This window comes from Geotrypetes seraphini, chromosome 9 (genome assembly GCF_902459505.1).
Source record: "Geotrypetes seraphini chromosome 9, aGeoSer1.1, whole genome shotgun sequence".
Taxonomy (NCBI): domain Eukaryota; kingdom Metazoa; phylum Chordata; class Amphibia; order Gymnophiona; family Dermophiidae; genus Geotrypetes; species Geotrypetes seraphini.
In genome coordinates this window covers 110,905,053-110,928,318 of record NC_047092.1, presented here as the reverse complement: position 1 = coordinate 110,928,318, position 23,266 = coordinate 110,905,053, and the positions used below count along the sequence as shown (strand labels likewise).

At 47.2% G+C, this 23,266-nt stretch overlaps 1 protein-coding gene across 2 annotated transcripts in view; it reads right to left on the bottom strand.

Moving 5' to 3' along the window:
* The window catches only part of THAP4 (THAP domain containing 4), a 468,751-nt gene that overhangs the window by 215,957 nt on the left and 229,528 nt on the right, over positions 1-23,266 (bottom strand). For both annotated transcript variants that reach the window (XM_033957644.1, XM_033957643.1), the window contains exon 3: positions 11,685-11,844. In XM_033957644.1, coding sequence (XP_033813535.1) covers positions 11,685-11,844 — 160 coding nt within the window. The remainder of the gene's footprint in view (positions 1-11,684; positions 11,845-23,266) is intronic.

The window sequence follows — 23,266 nt, the reverse complement described above, 5'->3', positions numbered from 1 at the left end:
ATGGTAATGTGTCTCTCCAGATTGTGGGCTTAAAAAGGATTGTTTTGTTGTGTATTGTATCATATAAGTATTCATTTCGTGAAACCTTTTTCTTTGATATCATCTGATATTACTAAATGTATTAAATTTACAAATAAATTTAAAAAAAAGAGAAAGGAAGAAACTAAACATTGTTGGTGCCTTTCCCTCTCCTATTCCTTCAGCACTGGCTGATAAATACTGAGACTCAAAAAAATCTGTGTCCAAACACCTTAATAAAAAGAAATTATTCTTCAACAATTGTGAAACGCTCCTATCGATGATGATAATTATTTTGCTGATGATCACACCAATAATAATAATAATCATCAACAGTGAGTGAACTGAAGAAGGTAGGAGGAAACAGACCTCAGAAACCTAGAGCTTGGCCTCCAAAATCAATACAATATATTTGGTGGCGTCCATTTACAGGCTGAATTTTATCATTGGTCAGAAAACCACCACCTACCACTATATTTAATTTTCAACTCAGTCACTTGATCCACACTGTATATGTTCTCCAAGTTCTACAGAGTGAACGTGGCAGCACGGAAGGATACCATCTGGGTCCTCAGTGTTACAAGCAGGCACAGAGATCCCACACTAGATTTCTGAGACTGCTTTTGTTCGTCCCTACTGTCCAGAATGACACACCTATTGCACTAGAAAAAGAGATTAGGTTCTTACCTTGCTATCTTTTTTTGTCTTGCTGCGCCATATGTGTTAAAATCCAAGTTCAAATCTTCAAGACAGCTTTCTACTCCTAACTCCTCTCACCTTGGGTTCTGCATCACCAAACCTATATGTCATGTCTGTCTGTCCAAGTCAGACTGTAAGCCCTTCCGAGCAGGGACGGTCTATTAAATGACAAAATGTACAGAACTGCGTATGCCTTTCAGCACTATAGAAGTGATAAAAAGTAGTACCGTATTTGCCGGCGTTTAAGACGACTTTTCAGTACCTTAAAATCCTCCCCAAAGTCGGGGGTCGTCTTATACGCCGGGTACTGTTTACATGCCCTTACTTTACATGCCCTAACATCTCCTTCCTTACCTCCTTACGGTACTAGTAAACCTGCTGGGACATCAGCGGGGCCATGGCGGGACATCAGTGTGACAAGGGTGCCAGCTCCTTCATCCTGCGCAGCGGGAAGCAGCGGCACTCTGGCCCCACCCCTTTTCTCTTTACTACGTCTCTCGCACATGCGGCCGTGTGTGGAGTCTAGCCCTTAAGGAAGTTGCGGGGGCGAACAGGAGGCTTTTGAAGGCTTTTAAAGGGAAACTGTCATGCCAGCAAACTTGCTAGGGACTTGCCCGGCACTTGCTCTCTCCCTCTATGTGTTATCTTCCTTCTATCATTGACAGTTTCAGTTTGGTTAACAGTTTAGAAAACAAATAGCATGGCAGCTCCCATGGGTTTATTGTTCTATTCAGCTTTAGTGAATTAATTAAAATTGTTGAAATAAATTCTGATGTTCTTTTAAGTTTTATTTGTTGTGCAGAAGGTGTGCGGAAGAAGGGGTAGTCTTATATGGTGAGTATATAACAAACTCTATATTTTAACTGTAAAAGTTGGGGGGGTCGTCTTATACGCCCAGTCGTCTTATACGCCGGCAAATACGGTAGTTCTTACGTTTCACTCAATGTTCAATTTTTCACAGATTTTTTTTCAGGTCTGAGTGATAATTTTTCTTTAATGTAACCCCTGATTTTCTGTGTTTAGTGATTAATAATGAAATCAGGTTCTCAGTAACTAGGACTGCAGCACTCTAGGTCATTATAACAGCACAGAGGAAGGATGCTGCATGTGCAGAAGGCTGGTCTGAACTAAATAAGCATTTCATCTATACTCAGCATCACAGGCCCGATTTCTTTTTCCAGGATGCCAATAGATAGTATATTCTGAGAGGTCACACTGGGAATGAGCATTTGGCCAGCTAGTTAAGTGCTTCATGTTAAAAAGAAAAAACATACTTAAAATCCATCAGAAAACAAAATTAATAGTTTAGTCACGTCCAGGGAACACATGAGAACTTTGCAGACATCCAGCAGCTTTAAAGCCTTGTCTTTCTTCTTAGAACCCGTAGGTTGAAATAATGGTAGCCTGACTTCTTGGTTGATGTGAAATGCTGAAACAACCTTTGGCAAAAAGGAAGATACTGTACGCAAGGTCACTCTCGTTTCCGTGATCCTCAGAAACAGTTCCCTGCACGACAAAGCTTGCAATTCTGAGACTCTTTTAGCTGAGATAATTGCAACTAGGAACACCCCTTTGATCATAAAATCCATGAGAAGCTTCCTCCAAAGGCTCATACAGGGCCCTCCAAAGACCCTTTAACACAATGTTGAGATTCCAGGAAGGTAAGGAATCTTGGATCGGTGGCCTGAACCTCAAAGCTCCTTTGAAGAATTAAATAACGTCTGGGTGAGCAGTCAGGGAAACTCACTTCTCAGCCTCTAAAGCAAGTCAGGCCTGCCATCTGCATCTTAAGGGATGCCACTGCTAATTCTTTGTCTAAGCCCTCTTGAAAGAATGCCAGTACCAACGATACTGGGGCTTTGCTGTGCTCCAGATTCTCTTTATTGCACCAGCCCTGAAAAGTATCCCATGCCTTGGCTTATGCCAAAAAAATGGATTGTTTCTTGGCCTTCAGTAGGGTGGTAATGACCACTTCTGAAAATCCTTTCTTGGCTAGTGCCAAACGCTCAAGAGCCATGCCATATGGCAGAAGTGACCTGCATCTTCTAGAGTAATCAGCTCTTGTGAGCAAGTCCAAATTCAACAGGAGTCGCAGACATTTATCCACTTGTTGGTGTACTAGATCTGCATACCAAGGATGCCTGGGCCAATCCGAGGTGACGAGGATCACCCTCCCGGAGTGAGATGCTATACAATGAACCACTAGGCCTTTCAGGGTTCATGGAGGAAAAACATATAGCAGTCCGGACTTCAGCCATGGTTGCACCAGGGCATCCAGCCCTACACATCCGGTCTCGTATCTTCGACTGAAAAACCGAGGTGCTTTCCTATTGCATGCAGTTACCATTAGATCGAATGTCAGACGCCCCCAACATCCGATAATGTCTTGGAACACCCATAGGGCCAACGACCACTCTACCAGGTCCAATGTCTGTCTGATGAGGTAGTCTGCTTGCACATTGTTCACTCTGGCTACGTGTGCCACCATTATGGCCAGCAAGTGCTTTTCTGCCCAAGTAAACAGTAGTTTTTACCTCTAGTTGGAGCGATGTGCTTCTGGTGCCTCCCTGATAGCTGACATAGGCCACTGCTATGGCATTGTCTGAGAAGACTCTTACAGCTCTGCCTTCCAGCACTGACTGTAGGTTTTGCAGAGCCAGGTGGACCGCTCTCAGTTCTAGCCTGTTTATTAACCACTTAGGTGTCCATTTCCCTTGAACCTTGCAACAACTGCATTGCCCCCCAGCTGAACAGGCTGGATTCCATAGAAACACGATGGTTATGATTTATTAATCTTGTTATACCGCTCGTTCATTTTACTGATGGCAGATAAAGAGATAAAGGCAAAATGGCCCATCTAGTCTGTCCATCTGCAGTAATCATTATTTCTTCCTCTCTCTAAGACAGGGCTGCCCAATTCCGGTCCTCGGGATCTACTGGCAGGCCAGGTTTTCAGGATATCCACAATGAATATGCATGAGAGAGATTTGCCTGCACTGCCTTCTTGGTATGCAAATCTCTCATGCATGTTCATTGTGGATATCCTAAAACTTGGCCTGCCAGTAGATCTCGAGGACCGGAATTGGGAAGCTCTGATCTAAGAAAGCCCATGTGCCTATCCCAAGCCTTCTTTAATTCAGACACAGTCTCTGTCCCCACCACTTCTTCCAGAAGATTGTTCCATGCATCTACCACCCTTTCTGTAAAAAAGTATTTCCTTAGATTACCCCTGAGCCTATCACCTCAACTTCATCCTATGCCCTCATTCCAGATATTTCTTTCAAATGAAAGCCTCAACTCATACATATTTACTTCATGTAGGTATTTAAATATCTTTATCATATCTTCCTTCTCCTGCCTTTCCTCTACATATTGAGGTCTTTAAGTCTGTCCCCATACGCCTTATGACGAAGACCACATATCATCTTAGTAGCCTTCCTCTGGACCGACTCCATCCTTTTTATATTTTTTTGAAGGTGCGGTTTCCAGAATTGTATACAGTATTCTAAATGAGATCTCACCAGAGTCTTATACAGGGGCATCCGTACTAGAGAATGACATGGTGACTGTTACCCACGGATATCTTGCAGGAACTGGAGGGGGGGGGGAGTCTGGTTGCCGTGGGTAAGGAGGCAAGGTCATTCACCGCGCCATGGCCTCGTCCTTGTAGTAAAGTATCTGCCGCGAGTTACCTCCGTTTCCACCCCTCCTGGTCGGAGCAGCCCTGCCTGTAGGAAGCTTGGTAGGCCCACCCCGGAAGCATGAAGGGGTCGACCCAGGCAGGACATACAGGGAAGCATGCCCTGGGCCCCGCATTATGGACATCTCTTTCCCTCTCCTTGCCGTCACTTGCTCTTTTCAGTTTTCTTTCTCCGAGTGGCCTGGACACTGTAGCCTTCTCACAAGTCACGCGAGATTGCCCCGAAATTCTCCTCTGACCCAGGCCGAAATAGGAAGTTGCATCAGAGGAGAAGTTTCAGGAAGCCACATGCAACTTGTGAGAAGGCTGCAGTGTTTGGGCCATTCGGAGAGAGAAAACTTTGATTCTGAAAAAGCTGCAAAGGTGCAAAGCTGAAAAGCTGCAAAGGTGATGGGAGGAGAGGGAGATGACCCGACGAGGGAAAAAGGTTGAGTGGCACTGAAGGGAAATGGAGAGGAGAGAGAGAAGGAGGAGCAGATGCCGGAGGGAAGTGGAGAGGGGAACAGACGCCAGAGGGAAGTGGGGAGGAGAGGGGAGAACATACTGGATGGAAGGAGGGAATAAAGAAAAAAGGACACATGCTGGACAGAGTTAGTGAGATACTGGAAGGGTGAGGGAAAGAGGTGGCAAGCTGTAGGTAGACACAATGAAAGGGAAATTGAGGACTGGAAAATAAGAAAGTATACAAGAGGTAGAAAACAAATTGAGAAGGAAGAGCAGAAAAGGAGAGGAAGATACCAGAGCATTGGGGGAGGGGGGAGGAGCCAGATATCAGATTTGAAGGGAGGAGACAGATGCTAAAAACCACCTGGGGGAGTAAGACAAGGAAGGGAAGATGCCAGACCTTGGGGGGAGCGGAGGGAAGAAGATAGGTACCAGACCAATGAGGGGGAGGGAGAGATGGAAGGGAGAGACGATACTGGAGGGAAAAAGTTGAAGAAAATGTAAACTCTCTTTGCACCAGAAATAGTCATTTAGTGCCATCATCTCCCTCCTTCCCTCCCTCCTTAAAGGATAGAAGAGATAGCAATGTTACTTACCGTAACAGTTGTTATCCAGGGCCAGCAGGCAGCTATTCTCACTAGAGGGTGACATCATCCAACGGAGCCCCGACGCGGACATCTCACAAGCATATTTGCTGGTAGAAACTTTAGAAGTTTCGAGTTGCCCGCACCGCGCATGCGCGAGTGCCTTCCCGCCCGATGCACCGGGCGTGTCTCCTCAGTTCAGATAGCTAGCAGAGAAGCCAACCCAGGGGAGGTGGGTGGGACGTGAGAATAGCTGCCTGCTGTCCCTGGATAACAACTGTTACGGTAAGTAACATTGCTTTATCCCAGGACAAGCAGGCAGGTATTCTCACTAGTGGGTGACCTCCAAGCTAATCACAATGGGATGGTGGGAGAGTTGGCAACTTAGGAGAATAAATTTTGTAATACTGTTTGGCCAAACTGTCCATCCCGTCTGGAGAAAGTATCCAGACAATAATGAGAAGTGAAGGTGTGAACCGAGAACCAAGTGGCAGCCTTACAAATCTCTTCAATCGGTGTCGATCTGAGGAAGGCTACAGAGGCTGCCATTGCTCTGACCTTATGGGCTGCGACTTTACTATGAAGGGGTAATCCAGCCTGGGCATAGCAGAAAGAGATACAACTAAACTAAACTAAACTAAACCTTAAGTTTATATACCACATCATCTCCACGGATGTTGTGGAGCTTGGCAAGCCGCCATCCAGTTGGAGATGGTACGCATAGAGATAGGGCGTCCCAATTTGTTAGGATCGAAGGAGACGAAAAGCTGAGGAGTAGTTCTGTGTGGCTTGGTGGCTTTGGTAGAAAGCCAAAGCACGTTTACAGTCCAGAGTGTGAAGAGCTGATTCTCCAGGATGAGAATGAGGCTTTGGAAAAAACACAGGAAGAACAATGGATTGATTCCAATGAAATTCCGAGACCACCTTGGGGAGGAATTTGGGATGAGTGCAAAGAACCACCTTGTATTGATGAAACACTGTAAAAGACGGATCCGCAACCAATGCTTGAAGCTCACTAACTCGACGAGCAGATGTGAGGCCAATGAGAAACACCACTTTCCAAGTGAGATACTTCAGAGAAGCCCTGTTAAGAGGTTCAAATGGAGGCTTCATAAGCTGAGAAAGAACAACATTGAGGTCCCAAACCACTGGAGGCGGTTTGAGGGGAGGACTGACATGGAAAGTCCTTTCATGAATCTGGAAACCACAGGATGTGCAGAAAGAGGTTTCCCTTGAAGAGGCTGATGAAAAGCAGCAATTTCACTAAGATGGACTCGTATCGATGTAGACTTGAGGCCAGATTGAGACAGGTGCAAAAGATAGTCCAAAACAGAGGACAAGGAGGCATGTTTAGGCTCCTTGTGATGAGAAAAACACCAAGTAGAGAATCTAGTCCATTTCTGGGAATAGCATTGTCTAGTAGCAGGCTTCCTTGAAGCTTCCAAAACATCCCGCACAGCTTGTGAAAACTGAAGGGGAACTACGTTGAGAGGAACCAAGCGACTGCAAGTTGGGATGAAGCAGAGATCCCTGATACTGCGTAAGCAGAGATGGAAACACTGGCAGAAGGAAGGGCTCCCTGCTGCTGAGTTGCAGAAGAAGGGAGTACCAAGGTTGCCTGGGCCACCAAGGAGCAATCAGAATCATGGTGGCCCGGTCGGACTTGAGCTTGACCAGAGTACTTTGAATGAGAGGAAACGGAGGAAACGCATACAGAAAGAGATTCCCCCAGTCCAGAAGAAAAGCATCTGCCTCGAGACGATGAGGAGTGTAGATCCTGGAGCAGAACCGAGGCAGTTTAAAGTTGTGGGGGGCTGCAAAGAGGTCTATCTGAGGCGTTCCCCACAGAGAGAAGATGTGATGAAGGGGCGTGGAATGGAGAGTCCATTCATGAGGCTGTAGAAGACGACTCAAGTTGTCCGCCAAGGCATTGTCCGCCCCCTGAATGTAAACAGCTTTGAGGAAGGTGTTGTGGCGAATTGCCCAATCCCAAACTTTCAGATCTTCCTGACAGAGGGAGGCTGATCCCGTGCCTCCCTGCTTGTCGACATAATACATGGCGACCTGATTGTCCGTGTGAATGAGGACCACCATGTCGTGAAGCAGATGCTGAAAAGCAGTGAGCCATCTACCCAATTGATTGACTCACAAATTCTTATCAAAATTTTCCTGAACAAACAATTTCGCTCAGAACATAGTAAACAGGGAATTCTGATTCCACTTCCTCAAAACGAGTTGGTGGATTAAGAAAAAATTCAATACTATCCAATACTATCCAAGTGTGGGGAATAATGAAGAACACTTAATCCACCAACTCGTTTTGAGGAAGTGGAATCAGAATTCCCTGTTTACTATGTTCTGAGCGAAATTGTTTGTTCAGAAAAGCAGTGAGAGCATTAAAAATTGCCCTGAGTTCCAGGAGATTGATGTGGCACAGATGATCCGCACTCGTCCAATAGCCCTGGGTGCGGAGACTGTCCAGATGAGCCCCCCAAGCATAGTTCGAGGAGTCGGTCATGAGGACCTTTTGATGGGGAGGCATGTGAAACAGCAAACCTCTGGAGAGATTGGAAGAGAGCATCCACCAGCGAAGAGACTGTAGCAGAGCAGGAGTGACCTGAATGTATCGAGTCAGAGGGTCGGAGGTCTGCGTCCATTGAGAAGCCAGGGTCCATTGAGGAATCCGCAGGTGAAGTCTGGCAAAAGGAGTCACATGTTCTGTAGAGGCCATGTGGCCCAGAAGCACCATCATGTGTCTCGCCGAGATGGACGGGCGAGAGGAGACTGAGTGACAAAGTTGAAGAAGAGCGCTAGGCGTTGAGGAGGGAGGAACGCTCTGAGTTGAATAGTATCCAGAACAGTGCCGATGAAGGGAAGAGTCTGGGAAGGTTGCAGATGGGATTTGGGAAAGTTGATCTCGAATCCCAGACTCTGCAAGAACCAGATTATCCTCTGGGTCGCCTGGACGAAACCCTGAGACGTGGAATCCTCGATGAGCCAGTCATCGAGGTAGGGAAACACCTGAAGATCATGGTTCCTGAGTGCAGCGGCCACCATCACCAGGCACTTGGTGAAGACTCTCGGGAGCACTCTGTATTGAAGATGAAGATGTCCCACCCGAAATCTGAGGTATTGACGGAAGGCCAGATGGATGGGACTATGAGTGTAGGCCTCCTTGAGATCCAGAGAGCATAACCAGTCGTTCTGCTTGAGTAGGGGATAGAGAGAAGCCAGGGTCAACATGCAAAACTTCTCCCTGACCAGAAACCTGTTGAGCACCCTGAGGTCCAAAATAGGACGCAGGTCGCCCGTCTTCTTCGGAACAAGGAAGTACCGGGAGTAAAAAACCCTTGTTCTGTTGATCCACAGGGACCGGCTATACGGCACGAAGCCGGAGCAAAGCCTGAGCTTCCTGAAGAAGAAGGGCGGTCTGGGTTAAGTTTGAAGGAGGATGTTCCGGAGGAACTTGATGGAACGGAAGAGAGTATCCCTCTCTTACGATGGAAAGGACCCAGAGGTTGGTGGTAATAGTCGTCCATCGATGATAAAAATGATGGAGACGACCTCCGATCGGAAAAATTGGGGCGGGCAGAACGATGGAAGTTATGCTCCCTACAAGACAGTCAAAAAGGCTGAGGAGCCTTGGGGACAGGAGAAGGCTGAGACTTTTGTTGGGGCTTCTGCTGGTGCTGCCTCTTCACAGGTTGACGGATGGTGGGCGCCAGCTTTGGTGGGGAGCGCCGCTGATAGATCATAGGCGGGCGAGACGGACGAGTAATAGCAGGCTTGGGAGAACAGATTGAAAAGACTTTTCATGTTTCGACAGCTTCTCCGTTGCCGCCTTGATAGACTCGTCGAAAAGGTCTGCTCCCGCACATGGAACGTTTGTCAGCCTGTCCTGGAGATTCGGGTCCATATCAATGGTCCGGAGCCACGCTAGGCGTCGCATGGCCACCGAACAAGCAGCCGCTCTTGCAGAGAGTTCAAAAGCATCGTAAGACGATTGCATCATCTGCAGACGGAGTTGGGACAACGACGTCAGGACTTCTGAGTATTCGAAGTGAGCCTGAGAGTCTAAATATGGCAGAAACTTTTGTAGAATGGAGAGAAAAAACTCAAAGTAGGACGCAAAATGAAAACTATAATTCAGGACTTGAGAGGCCATCATCGAGTTCTGGTAGATGCGCCTGCCAAATCTGTCCATGGTTTTGCCAACCCGGCCAGGAGTGGAGGCATAGACCTGGGAGGGATGAGACCACTTCAAGGAGGACTCAACCAAGAGGGACTGGTGAGAGAGCTGTGCACCGTCGAAGCCCTTATGGTGCACCGTGCGGTACCTGGCATCCAACTTCCCGGGGACAGCGGGGATGGAGTAAGGAGTCTCGAAACATCTCATGAAAGTCTGGTCCAGAAGCTTATGGAGAGGCAGACGGAAAGACTCAGCAGGAGGTTGGGGAAGATGCATCGTCTCCAAATACTCCTTAGAAAACTTGGAACCCGAGTCCAGGGTAATATCCAGATCCACCGCCATCTGATGCAGGAAAGAAGAGAAAGATAATTGGTCAGCCAGGGCCGGGCCTCGAGACGGGCTCGATGAAGTCGAGGCGTCCTGATCCGCCGAGGCCGAGGATCGGCAGGGAGAGAACGATCCCACGATGTCCTTGAGTTCCAGCATAGGAGGAGGAGGCGAGTAATCCGGTAAAAACTCCCTAAAGGGCTGTTTACGACGAGGCGAGGCATGCCTCGAAGAATGCTTCGATGAATATCTCGAGCGACAACCCGAACTGTGTCTAGAAGCAGGCCTTGAACGTCGAGGCGAGTGAGGCCCAGACGAGGCATCCAGCAAGTAGATGGGGCTGGAGGCAGTGGATCGAAGCAGAGGAGGCTGAGACGAAGCTCCTCTAGGCACCCCCCAAGGCTCAAGGCTCGGCATCGAGGAGGAAGGCTCCGCTCCAGGCAAGGTGGAGGATTCAGCGCCATGCATAGAGTGAATTGAAGGCGGCATGGGCAAAGACTCTGCTCCTTGCGATACATGCCCCGAAGCCAGACCAGACACTCGCCGAGACTCGGCTCCCAGCAACGAGAGTGTGCGTCGAGGAGGCACCGGAGGCGGCTCGACCTCGCGGGAGGCTTCCGTGTGCCCAGGCTGGATTTGGGAGAGAAGCGTTGGCCCAATCTTAGTAAAGAGCTCGACAAATCGCTTCTCCATCATGGAATGGAACGAAGCTGGCATAGAGGGATCCGCATCCGTAATGGGACCTCCAGCACGGACATCGCTTACTCGGCTGCCAAGGGGCTTGGGCTTAGAAGCCTTGGGCACCTTGAGCACCACTGGAGGAATGGGAGGCTGCTTTACCTGACCTGAGGAGACAGCGGAAGGCACCGCAGCAGGCGTCGGAGTCGAAGCCAGCACGAACGAGGCAGGCTTGAGCAGACTCGAGGCCGAAGAGGTTGAAGTGGAAGTCGAAGGCGTGGCGCTCTGTGATGAGGACAGTTCCGGGGAAGCCTCCATGCTGAACAGCGACTCCCACAAAATGCAGCGACGCTTAAAAGCACGTGCTGTAAGTGTGGAGCAAGGCTGGCACGAGTTCGGAAGATGTTGAGGCCCGAGACACTGAAGACAGCGTCGATGAGGGTCCGTCAATGAAATTGCACGCTGGCACTTGACACACTTTTTAAAACCGGTGACAGGCCGGGACATAGGCCGAAAAAGCTCCGCCGCAAGATCGAAGCCACGGGGCTGCTACTAGAGGGCCTGCCCGGTCGAACGAATGAAAGAAATTTTTTTTTTTTTTTTTTAAAAACAAGAAAACGCAACATGAACCAACAATAAACTCAAAACCGCGGACACAGAAGGCACAAGTGAAGGGACTTCGCACAGAGAGTCAAAGACGGACTTCTCAGCTCCGCGGAAGAGTAAGAACTGAGGGAGACGCGCCCGGTGCATCGGGTGGGAAGGCACTCGCGCATGTGCGGTGCAGCAACTCGAAACTTCTAAAGTTTCTACAAGCAAGTATGCTTGTGAGATGTCCGCGTCGGGGCTCCGTTGGATGACGTCACCCACTAGTGAGAATACCTGCCTGCTTGTCCTGGGATAAAAAAATATGTATGCAGAGCTGAGAGCATCTCAATTTCATTGCATCTGTCTTTCCTTTCCAAATGCTATCAGATCACACCTGTTAATGCAGCATGCAGCAATGCTAGATGCCTAAAGAACAAGGAGGCAGTGTCACACTTACATGAAGTTCAGCACAGGCTGTCCCACGTGAGAGATCTGTATCTCTTCCATATAATGAAAAGGCTGGATAGTAGGGAAGACACCAGTTCCAGGGGGCTCTGATACCCAGGTCCCCAGCATCCATGCTAAAGGCTCCAGAATGGGGTTCAGTAGAGGCATTTCTGAGGATAACAGAGAAAGCTATAGTTACAAACCACACAACAGTAGAACAGAAAAATTAAATTTTTTTGCATTTGTTGATGCCTGGAAATTTACTATGGATTCATTTTTTCACAACAGGGATTTTGCTACATAAACTACACCAGCGGTCTCAAACACACGGCCCGCGGGCCACATGTGGCTTTCCAAGTTTTATTTGCGGCCCGCAGTCTGGACTGGATCATTCCCTTCCTTTTGGAGCAGCAGCAGGTCTCGGCCGGTTCGTTTCGTTTCAAAGCCAGCGGGTTGGCGGGCTCCTTGTGCTATCTCACTCCTGCATCGGAAACCCCTCTGACATCACAACATCAGAGAGGCTTCAGATGCAGGTGTGGATCTCGCAAGGAGCCGCCACCCGCGGCTTTGAATGGAATGAGCCGGCCAGACACGCTGCTGCTCCAGTGGCGTACCAAGAGGGGGGCGGTCCGCACAGCTGGTCACCCTCCACTGTTCTTCCTAGAGTGCGGCTCGTCTAGAGCAGGGGTGCCCAACTGCTTCCCTTCCCACCGCTGCCATCGGGGAACAGGCCGGCACCATGCTCTTTGATCTCTCTGCTTCTCTCGCCGCCTGACCTCAATTCTGATGTCGAGAGGACGTTCTGGCTAGCCAATCGCTGCCTGGATGCCCGGAATGTCCTTTCCGACATTAGAATTGATGTCGGGCGGCGAGAGTTGGTCGGCCCCGTGGAGATCTCAGCCTGTTCCCGATGGCGGCAGCAGCAGCCTATTCCCTGGCGGCGGTGGCATGGGGGAGGTCAGGAAGGAAGAAAGAACGAAGGGGGGGGGCAGGGAGCCAGAAGGAAAAAAGAAAGAAGGGGGGGGGGGACAGGGAGCCAGAAGGAAAAAAGAAAGAAGGGGGGGGGGGGACAAGGAGCCAGAAACAAAGCAAAAAATGGGACAAGGAATCAGAGAAAGACAGACATAGAAAAAGAAAGAAAAAGTTGGGGGAGGGAATGAGGTCTGGAGGAGAGGAAGCATACAGGAGGCTGAAAGAAGAGAAGAAATATTGGATGCACAGTCAGAAGAATAAAGTGCAACCAAAGACTGATGAAATTACCAAACAAAGGTAGGAAAATGATTTTATTTTCAATTTAATAATAGAAATGTGCCAGTTTTGAGAAAGAAAAGATATTAAACTTTAAATATGAGTGCTGCAGAAAAAATAGAGTACTTAGAGGGCCGCAGAAAAAATAGTTAATGTCTTATTAAAGAAATGACAATTTTACATAAGGTAAAACTGTTAAAGGAAAGTTTTATAAACTATAAAGAGTTTAACCTCATGCAAAATTTGTCATTTCTTTAATAAGACATTAACTATTTTTTTCTGCGCCCTCCAAGTACCTACAAATCCAAAATGTGGCCCCGCAAAGGGTTTGAGTTTGAGCCCACTGAACTACACTGAACAGTTCCATAGTCAGAAACAAGAATCTACAGCAGCACCTAGCAAACATTTTGTGAACAGAACCTCATTATCATGAGCACAGAAGCACAATACCCCTGGAGTCGAGTGCTGACGACTTTTCTATTTACAGCCCACCCAGTTCGCAACCCCAATTGGGGTCATGATGACCCACAGTTTGGGAATCCCTGGTCTAGAGTACTCATGCCTTCACTGATGGGACTTATACCCTTGTGCGTTTCTTGCATCAGATCCCTATACTGAACAGCAAAAAAATTATATGCAAACTAGACAATGACACAAACAAAGTTTGGCCTTATCTCCAGCCCAACCTTGCAAGCTCTGACCGCATGTTTTGCAGTTTTATATATTATGTAAGACGTTTTGTAGGCCTATAAGCAATATAACCAAAGACAGACACCAAACGTATATTTTATAAATTTTAATAAAAGTCCTGTTATTATTTTTATCTCAGGATTCATTCTAGCTCTCTTTTCTACCACAGTAATCCTCACAATAGAAAATATGCCTCTCAGAAGATGTGCTGGTAGCATGGAATGCACAAGATCCCTCCGTACAAGTTTTACTAGCTTTTCTTCTTATTTTTCCAAAATGACAAAATATCATTACATGAACAACTGTCCAATTCCAGACATGTCTAGTCACATGCTTTTTTGGTGTGTGACACATACATCTGTGCCCCTATCTCATGCCTACACACGTCTGTGCCCTCTTTACATGCATTCTAGTTCCTCGCCAACGATCCCTCTAGGCTGCACAGCTGCGTACCATTTTTTAAGTTGCCATGTTGTAGTTATCCACTGCTGTGCAGCATGGCACTGGGACTTTCCTCACCTTCCTCTTGCCACTATTGGTTTTCAAGATGAGCAACAGTGGCAGTGCTGGTGAACTTCTGCCCTGTGAACTTCTAAAAGCTAAGTTACCTCAGCATTTCCATTACTGCTCTTTCACTGTCTTTCAGCATTATATCTGCTTAATTTCTCTTCTCCTCCTCCTGTTTCTTACTTATAAAAACAAAAAAAAAAATAAACCCTTCTCTTTCCTTTATTAAATCTTATTTCCTCTTCCTCTTCATAGGACTAAGGGTAAGACTTATAGTCCCACCCATCCAGGGACCACTGTTCATATATAATTAATAATAACAACAACTTTATTCTTCTTATACCGCCACAATCTTGCGAACTTCTAGGCAGTTTACAATCAAGAGTGCTGGACATTCAGCGAAATACAATAAGTAGATATTCAGAGGAAATACAGAGATCAGAGACCTCAGGAGGCCAATAGTATAGAAATTACAATTTGCTGAGCGAAAATTGTAATATGTACATTTTAGTAGGTAATGTCTGACAGGACCTGTTTGGGGATAAATAGCAACGTAAAGTTACGATAAGGATGAAGATAACAGATTATATTTATAACAGTGCTGTAAGTTCAGGTGGAATAGGAGGGGGGAGGGAGAGGGGAGAGCAGGTCAATTGTTTAGGTATTTCTGAGGAACAGGTATGTTTTTAGGCATTTCCTGAATTCCCCGTATGTAGTGGGCGAAAGCAGTTGGTCTAGGTCTTTGCCCCATAGGACTGCTTGTTGAGTAGGAGAAGGTGTTCGTGGTGTTTTTTCATTTTGCAGCCTCTAACTGGAGGGAGAATGAGTTTTGGGTGTGTGTTCTCTTGAGTTTGTTATTAGAAAATGCGAAAAGGTCCGTTATGTACTTGGGGGTCAGGCCGTATAGTACTTTGAAGCAGAGGCAGGCAAATTTAAACCTTACTCGGGCCTCCGTTGGTAGCCAGTGCAGCTGCCGATAGTAGGGTGTCACGTGGTCGAATTTCTTCAGCCCGAAGATAAGTCTGACCGCAGCATTTTGCATTATTTGGAGACGTCTCATATTCTTTTGTGAGATTGCTAGATAGGTGATGTTGCAGTAGTCAAGCTGACTCAGTATGAGGGATTGCACTAGGATTCTGAATGTTGACGTATCGAATTATGATTTAATGGTTCTGAGTTTCCAGAGAGTAAGGAAACCTTTTCTGAATAGGGAATCCACTTGTTCCTTCATTGTTAGGCATTGGTCTAGAATAACACCTATTATTTTCATGGTGGGCTGAATAGGGTAGTTGAGTTTATTGATGCATAGTGGGGTTTTATTGTCAAGTGGGTGAGGGGAGACAACGAAGAATTTAGATTTTTCTGGGTTGAGCTTGAAATCTGTCATCCATTGTTCCATCTCATTTATGGCATCGGATGCCTTGGGAATGGTTTCCGAGATGGAGTTGGCGAATGGAATGATGATCGTAAAGTCATCTGCGTAGCTGAATAGTTTTATTCCTAGTTGGGTTAGTTTCATACCTAATGAGGACATGTAGATATTAAAAAGCAGTGGGGAAAGCGGTGACCCTTGTGGCACTTCGGATGAGTTGCTTCAGGTGTCGGAGTGTTCGTTGTTAAAGCGTACCTGGTAAGAACGGGATGTGAGGAAGCCACGAAACCAGTTTAGTACCTCAGCTCTGATACCAATGGCGTCTAAGCATTGCATCATTTTCTCATGGTCTACCAAGTCGAATGCAGAGCTCATGTCGAATTGCATGATCAGGGCGTTGAGGCCCTTACTAAATAATAGGCGCAGATAGTCTAGGATGGCAGCGATTACTGTCTCCGTACTGAATAGGGTTCTAAAGCCGGATTGAGTTTCATGCAGGAGAGAGAATTGATTAAGGTAGTCCATTAGTTGGGTGTGTACTAGTCCTTCCATGATTTTTACAATGAATGGGATAGATGCTATTGGTCTGTAGTTTGTTATTAGCGCTGAGGATTCTTTTCTATTTTTTGGGATGGGGGTTATTATTATGTGGCCGTTGTTAGTGAGGAAAGTCCCATTTTTTAGGTTGTGTGTTAGGTAGTGTAATAGTGATATTTTGAATTCTGGTGGTGCTGCTTTCATAATCTCCGGAGGGCACGTATCTAGGATGCAGTGAGATTTAGAGTATTTGTTGTAGAGTTTGTTGAAAAAAGCCGATCTCATCCCCTCCCTACCATCAAACTACCGTCCCATAGCAAATATCCCTCTACTTACCAAATTTCTAGAAACCATAGTTGCTACCCAGTTCTCCTCCTATTTCGAGAGATTCTCCATTCTTCACCCCTACCAACATGGCTTCAGACCCTGCTTTAGCACTGAATCCCTCCTAGTTTCCCTAATTTCAAAGGTACAACAACTACACTCATGTAACAAATTCGCTGTCCTACAATTCGATCTTTCCGCTGCTTTTGATGTCGTCCATCACGACATACTACTTTACCAACTTTCCGAGATTGGAATCGACTCCACTGTCCTAATGTGGTTCTCAAACTTCTTACGCTCCCGTTCCTACACCGTCAACACAAATGGCACCATGTCCACTCCTTGGACTCCATCTTGCGGTGTCCCTCAAGGATCACCCCTTTCCCCTATTTTCTTTAACATCTACATGTCCTCCCTGAAACTCTTTCAACTATCCCCCCTGGAAACAATCTACACTTATGCAGATGACATCCTTGTCCTCCTTGAGACTGACCAGAACCGCACCAACCTCCACGAAAACATAACAGCTTCCATAATGAGACTCCGTGCCTGGTCCCTCTCGGTACAGATGAAACTAAACAAATCTAAAACAAAACTACTCTGGCTCGGCCCAAAATTCGAACACCTGCCCACACTTTTCACACTATCCACAGGCGATACACTACAGCTCGAGTTCTCATGCAAGGTCCTTGGTATCACTATCGATTCCTCTCTCTCCCTCAATGACCACCTCAACTCCTTGGCAAAATCATGCTTTTTCAGCCTTCGCATGCTGAGGAAAGCTAGTTCCTACTTCAGCCAACAACACTTTGCCATCCTTGTCCAATCCATCATCCTCTCCAGACTAGATTACTGCAACGCCATCTACTTAAATCTATCAAAAAAAAGTATTCTAAGACTCCAGCTAATCCAGAATACTGCAGCCAAACTGATCTTCTCAAAACACAAGTCTGACCATGCCTCTCCACTCCTTGCCAAACTTCATTGGCTCCCAATAATCTCCAGAATCCATTTCAAATGTTCCTGCCTGGCTTTCAAGATCATTCACGGAATCCTGCCTCCTCTTATCCCACTGTCTTTCAACTCCTCCAGTCCCGACTCCTCCAGAACTGCCCAAAGGCTTAAATTAGCCTTCCCCTCTCCACGCGGCATCCACTATTCAGGCAAACTGGGAAAATCCCTTCTCTTCAAAATCACAGGTCTTTGGAACGACCTCACCACCCCACTGCGGAACCTGAGCTCCCTTCAGTTATTCCGCAAAAAACTGAAAACCTGGCTTTTCAGCAAATTGTAGCTCTATCCTTCCCCCCTTTCTCTCCCTCCTTCTACACATAAGTTCATGTAATCCTTTTTCTTCTTCTCTACCCACTATTTTAAGTTCTTGTAAACCGTGTCGAGCTCCATTCTCATGGAGATGATGCGGTATATAAACTTAAGGTTTAGATTAGATTAGATTAGAGTTGTTGTATTTGTTTGTAGAGACCCAAATAATCAGGACTACTCAAATCAAGTCACTTGACAACCAATCAAGATGACCTTTATTCTATGCAATCACTGTGGTGCTTTAATTCTAAGACACACTATTTGAAGGCTTAAGGCTTGCCCCATCTGTCTTCAACTTGCTAGTATTAAGGAGGAGCTCTGCAAACTTAAACAGGAATTGAATACAATTAAAGCAGCTTCCATCACTCCACAAAATCATACCAACTTACCACCTCTACCTCAAAGAATAAAACAGCCCAGGAATAAATGGGTCACAGTAGGCTCAGGAAGAATGCGACATGTAACACAGAAACATCCACCTTCACTAATATTATCTCTACAAAATTCCTTCGCTTCACTAGTGCACTGCGATACTCAAGAAAACAGAAGGGAGGTGGGACTGAAACCAGCGCACCCTAAGCACAAATAAAAAAGCCAAAAACAGAAAACTATTACTGTTGAGGGATTCCATCATCAGAGGCATTAACCTTGGAACACAAGGCGAGGAGACCTAAATAGTGAAATGTCTTCCAGGATCCTCAGCTACCAGGAGTTCCAGGCAAATATTGACTATAATTAAGGAAGAAACTAAGGATTTTAACACTGATGTTGTTATCCATCTGGGAACAAATGGCCTGGCCAACAACTCCACACTTGCAGCACAGAAAGCTTTTCGGGAGCTTGGTGAAGGCTTGAAACCTTTTGTAAAGACTTTAGTTTTTTCTGAAATACTGCCTGCATATGGAAAGGGAGAGCAAAGAGTGAAAAACACAGAGGACTTTAATAGATGGCTCAAAGCTTGGTGTCATCAAGAAGGCTTCAGGTACATAGGAGGATGGGGAGATACATGGAAGGACAAGAAGCTATATTGCACTGATGGGCTACATATTACTACAGCAGGAAAAAGAAACCTTGCTGAGAAATTTAGACAATATGTTTCTAGGCATTTAAACTAGAAGGTGGGGGTGGTGTATGTATGAAGGACAATTATACAAAAGAAAAGATGTGATAGTAGTAAAGATTCCCTGGCCAGAGGGAATGAAAAATGCCTATATCTTGGAGTGATATATAGACCTCCCAGGCAACAGGAGGACAAAGACATGGAATTAATCGAGGACATAGAGAACATCACACTGCGCGGGGACACAGTAATGCTAGGAGACTTCAACATGCCAGATGCAGACTGGAACACACTCTCTGCGACTACGGGTAGCAGCAAAAGAATATTAACCTCCATAAAGAGTGCACGTCTCAAGCAATTGGTATTGGAGCCCACCAGGGACCAGGCGTTACTTGACCCAGTTCTCACCAACGGAGATAGCGTCACGGAAGTCTCAGTAGGAGACACACTGGCCTCCAGCGACCATAATATGGTATGGCTCAACCTCAAGAAAGGTTTCCCTAAGACAAACACATCAACAAGGATTCTCAACTTTAGAGGCACAGACTTCAACCGTATGGGAGATTTTGTCCATCAGGAGCTACATAAACAAGCAATATCTGACAATGTAGAGGATATGTGGTCGTCTCTGAAGTCCATCCTACACGAAGCAACAGACCGATACATAAAGACAGTAAGTAAACGCAGGAGAAACAAAAGACCCCAATGGTTCAGTAAAGAAATTTCAGATCTAGTTAAACAGAAAAAAGACACATTTATCGCCTACAAACATTTAGGCAGAGAGGGGGCGAAAGAGGACTATCTAGACAGATCTAAAGCTGTCCAAACAGCAATCAGAGAAGCCAAACTCCGAATGGAGGAAGAGCTAGCACGGAAAATTAAGAAAGGGGATAAATTTTTCTTCAGCTACATTAGTGACAGGAAAAGAAACAAAGATGGGATAGTACGCCTGAAGCAATCGGACGGTAACTTTGTGGAATCAGATTCTGAGAAGGCAGAACTACTAAACAAATATTTCTGTTCAGTGTTCACCCGCGAAGCACCGGGAGCTAGTCCTCAACTGCAGACGGGAGATAACCAGAAAGACCCGTTTCAAGATTTCGAATTTACACCCAGTAGTGTCTATGACGAACTATCAAGACTCAAAGGCACAGATTCTCTAAAAGTGCGTCCCGATTTTAGGCAGCTGTAGGCGTCCTACAGCTGTCTAATCAGCCAATCGGGATGCATGTTTTTTTTTAAAAAATGCTCCCCAGGCAGGCCTGAAGGCGCCTCCGGGAGCCTAGGGAGACCCGCAAGATGCCTAAGCTCGTCTAAGGGCCTTAGGCTGAACCTAGGCGGCCCTACGCGTCTCCCTAGTAGATGAGAAGCTTAAAAATGTAGGCCAGCAAAATGCTGGTCTACACTGTAAGTAAACGCGGCCGCTATACTTATCGTGGCAAGGGATCTCTCTGCCGCTATAAGTATAGCGGGCCGTGGCCCCTGACCGATCACTGGCAGGAGGGTGCCCAAACCCTCCTGCCCGAAGACGCACCCCCCCCCCGACACTACCGACCGCCCCCCCCGACATTACCGATCCCCCCCCCGACAATATCGGTCGCTGGCAGGAGGGTGCCCAATCCCTCCTGCCCGAAGACGCACCCCCCCCCGGCGCTAACAACCCCCACTCCACCAAACCTGTTTTTACAGATGGGTCTTGCACGTCGAGCAAGCAGGCACGCCTCGTCGAAATGAGGCGGGCCCGCCCCTTCCCGGCCCATTCCGCCGAAGCCTAAGGCCTGATTGGCCCAGGCTCTAGAAGCCTGGACCAATCAGGCCTTAGGCATAGCGGGTCCGCCCATCCCCACTTAATCTAAGGCCTGATTGGCCAATCAGACCTTAGACTTAGTAGGAATGGGCGGACCCGCTATTCCTAAGGCCTGATTGGTCCAAGCTTCTAGAGCCTGGGCCAATCAGGCCTTAGGCTTCGGCGGGATGGGCCGGGAAGGGGCGGGCCCGCCTCATTTCGACGAAGCGTGCCTGCTTGCTCGACGTGCAAGACCCATCTGTAAGAACAGGTTTGGTGGAGTGGGGGTTGTTAGCGCCGGGGGGGTGCGTCTTCGGGCAGGAGGGATTGGGCACCCTCCTGCCAGCGACCAATATTGTCGGGGGGGGGGGCGATCGGTAGTGTCGGGGGGGGCGGTCGGTAGTGTCGGGGAAGGGGGTGCGTCTTCGGGCAGGAGGGTTTGGGCACCCTCCTGCCAGTGATCGGTCAGGGGGCCACGGCCCGCTATACTTATAGCGGCAGAGAGATCCCTTGCCGCGATAAGTGTAGCGGGCCGTGTCTAATCTAACCCGATTCTCTAACCCGCGTCTGTAACATGGACGCCGGTTACAGAATCGGGGTTTAGTTTAGGCCGATTCTGAATAGGACGCCTCTCCCGGGCGTCCTATACAGAATCAGGGCCTAGGTGTCTTGCGGACCTCGCCTTCAATATAGGCGGCCTGCCTGGGGAGCATTTTTTTTTAAAAAACGTGCATCCCGATTGGCTGATTAGACAGCTGTAGGACGCCTACAGCTGCCTAAAATCGGGACGCACTTTTAGAGAATCTGGGCCAAAGTAAACAAAGCCATGGGGCCGGATAACCTACACCCCAGAATGCTCAGGGAGTTAAGGGAAGTCCTGGCAGAACCCTGTTCTTTTCAATCTTTCCCTAAGCACAGAAAGGGTCCCCTTGGACTGGAAAACCGCCAACGTAATCCCACTCCACAAAAAGGGCTGCAGGACAGAGACAGCAAACTACAGACCAGTGAGTCTCACGTCTATAGTGTGTAAACTCATGGAAACTGATCAAACAGAATCTTGACACAATCCTAGACGATAAAAAACTGCTTGATCCACACCAACACGGGTTCACCCAGGGTAGATCCTGCCAATCTAATCTGATTAGCTTTTTTGATTGGGTTACTAGACAACTGGACGCCGGAGAGTCACTGGACGTGGTATATTTGGACTTCAGTAAAGCATTTGATAGCATCCCTCTTCGAAGATTACTGAACAAGCTGAAATCGATAGGATTAGGAGACACTCTAACTACATGGGTTGGGGATTGGCTGAGCGGTAGAATTCAGAAGGTGGTGGTGAATGGTACCCCATCCGAAGCATCGGACGTGATCAGTGGAGTACCGCAGGGCTCGGTCCTGGGCCCGATTCTATTCAACTTATTCATAAGAGATATGACACAAGGACTTAGAGGAAGGGTATCACTGTTCGCCGACGACGCTAAACTTTGCAACATAGTAGGCAACAGCTTATTACCTGATAATATGGCACACGACCTACTACTGCTGGAACAATGGTCAACTACATGGCAGCTAGGCTTCAATGCTAAAAAATGCAAGATAATGCACTTGGGTAAGAGAAACCCACGTAGAACTTATGTACTAAATGGTGAAACCTTGGTTAGGACCACGGCGGAACGTGACCTAGGGGTGATCATTAGTGAGGACATGAAGGTTGCCAATCAAGTGGAGAAGGCTTCCTCCAAGGCAAGACAAATGATGGGGTGTATCCGCAGAGGTTTCGTCAGCAGGAGACCTGAAGTTATGATGCCGTTGTACAGAGCCATGGTGAGGCCTCACTTGGAGTACTGTGTTCAGTTTTGGAGACCACACTACCGAAAGGACGTGCTGAGGATCGAGTCGGTTCAGCGAATGGCCACCAGGATGGTCTCGGGGCTCAAGGATCTCACGTATGAAGAAAGACTAAAAAAATTGCAGCTGTACTCACTTGAGGAAAGAAGAGAACGGGGAGACATGATTGAAACATAGTAACATATAACATAGTAACATAGTAGATGACGGCAGATAAAGACCCGAATGGTCCATCCAGTCTGCCCAACCTGATTCAATTTAAATTATTATTTTATTTTTTTTTTCTTCTTAGCTATTTCTGGGCAAGAATCCAAAGCTTTACCCGGTACTGTGCTTGGATTCCAACTGCCGAAATCTCTGTTAAGACTTACTCCAGCCCATCTACACCCTCCCAGCCATTGAAGTCCTCCCCTGCCCATCCTCCTCCAAACGGCCATGCACAGACACAGACCGTACAAGTCTGCCCAGTAACTGGCCTAGTTCAATCTTTAATATTATTTTCTGATTCTAAATCTTCTGTGTTCATCCCACGCTTCTTTGAACTCAGTCACAGTTTTACTCTCCACCACCTCTCTCGGGAGCGCATTCCAGGCATCCACCACCCTCTCCGTAAAGTAGAATTTCCTAACATTGCCCCTGAATCTACATATAAGTACATCACGGGACGCATTGAGTCAGAAGATGATATCTTCTGGCTCATGGGACCCTCGACCACCAGAGGGCATCCGCTGAAAATCAGGGGAGGGAAGTTTCATGGCGACTCCAGGAAGTACTTCTTCACCGAAAGAGTGGTGGATCATTGGACAGACTCCCACTCCAGGTGATAAAGGCCAACAGCGTGACGGATTTCAAGAAAAAATGGGATACTCACGTGTGATCTTTAAGGGAGTAAATTCA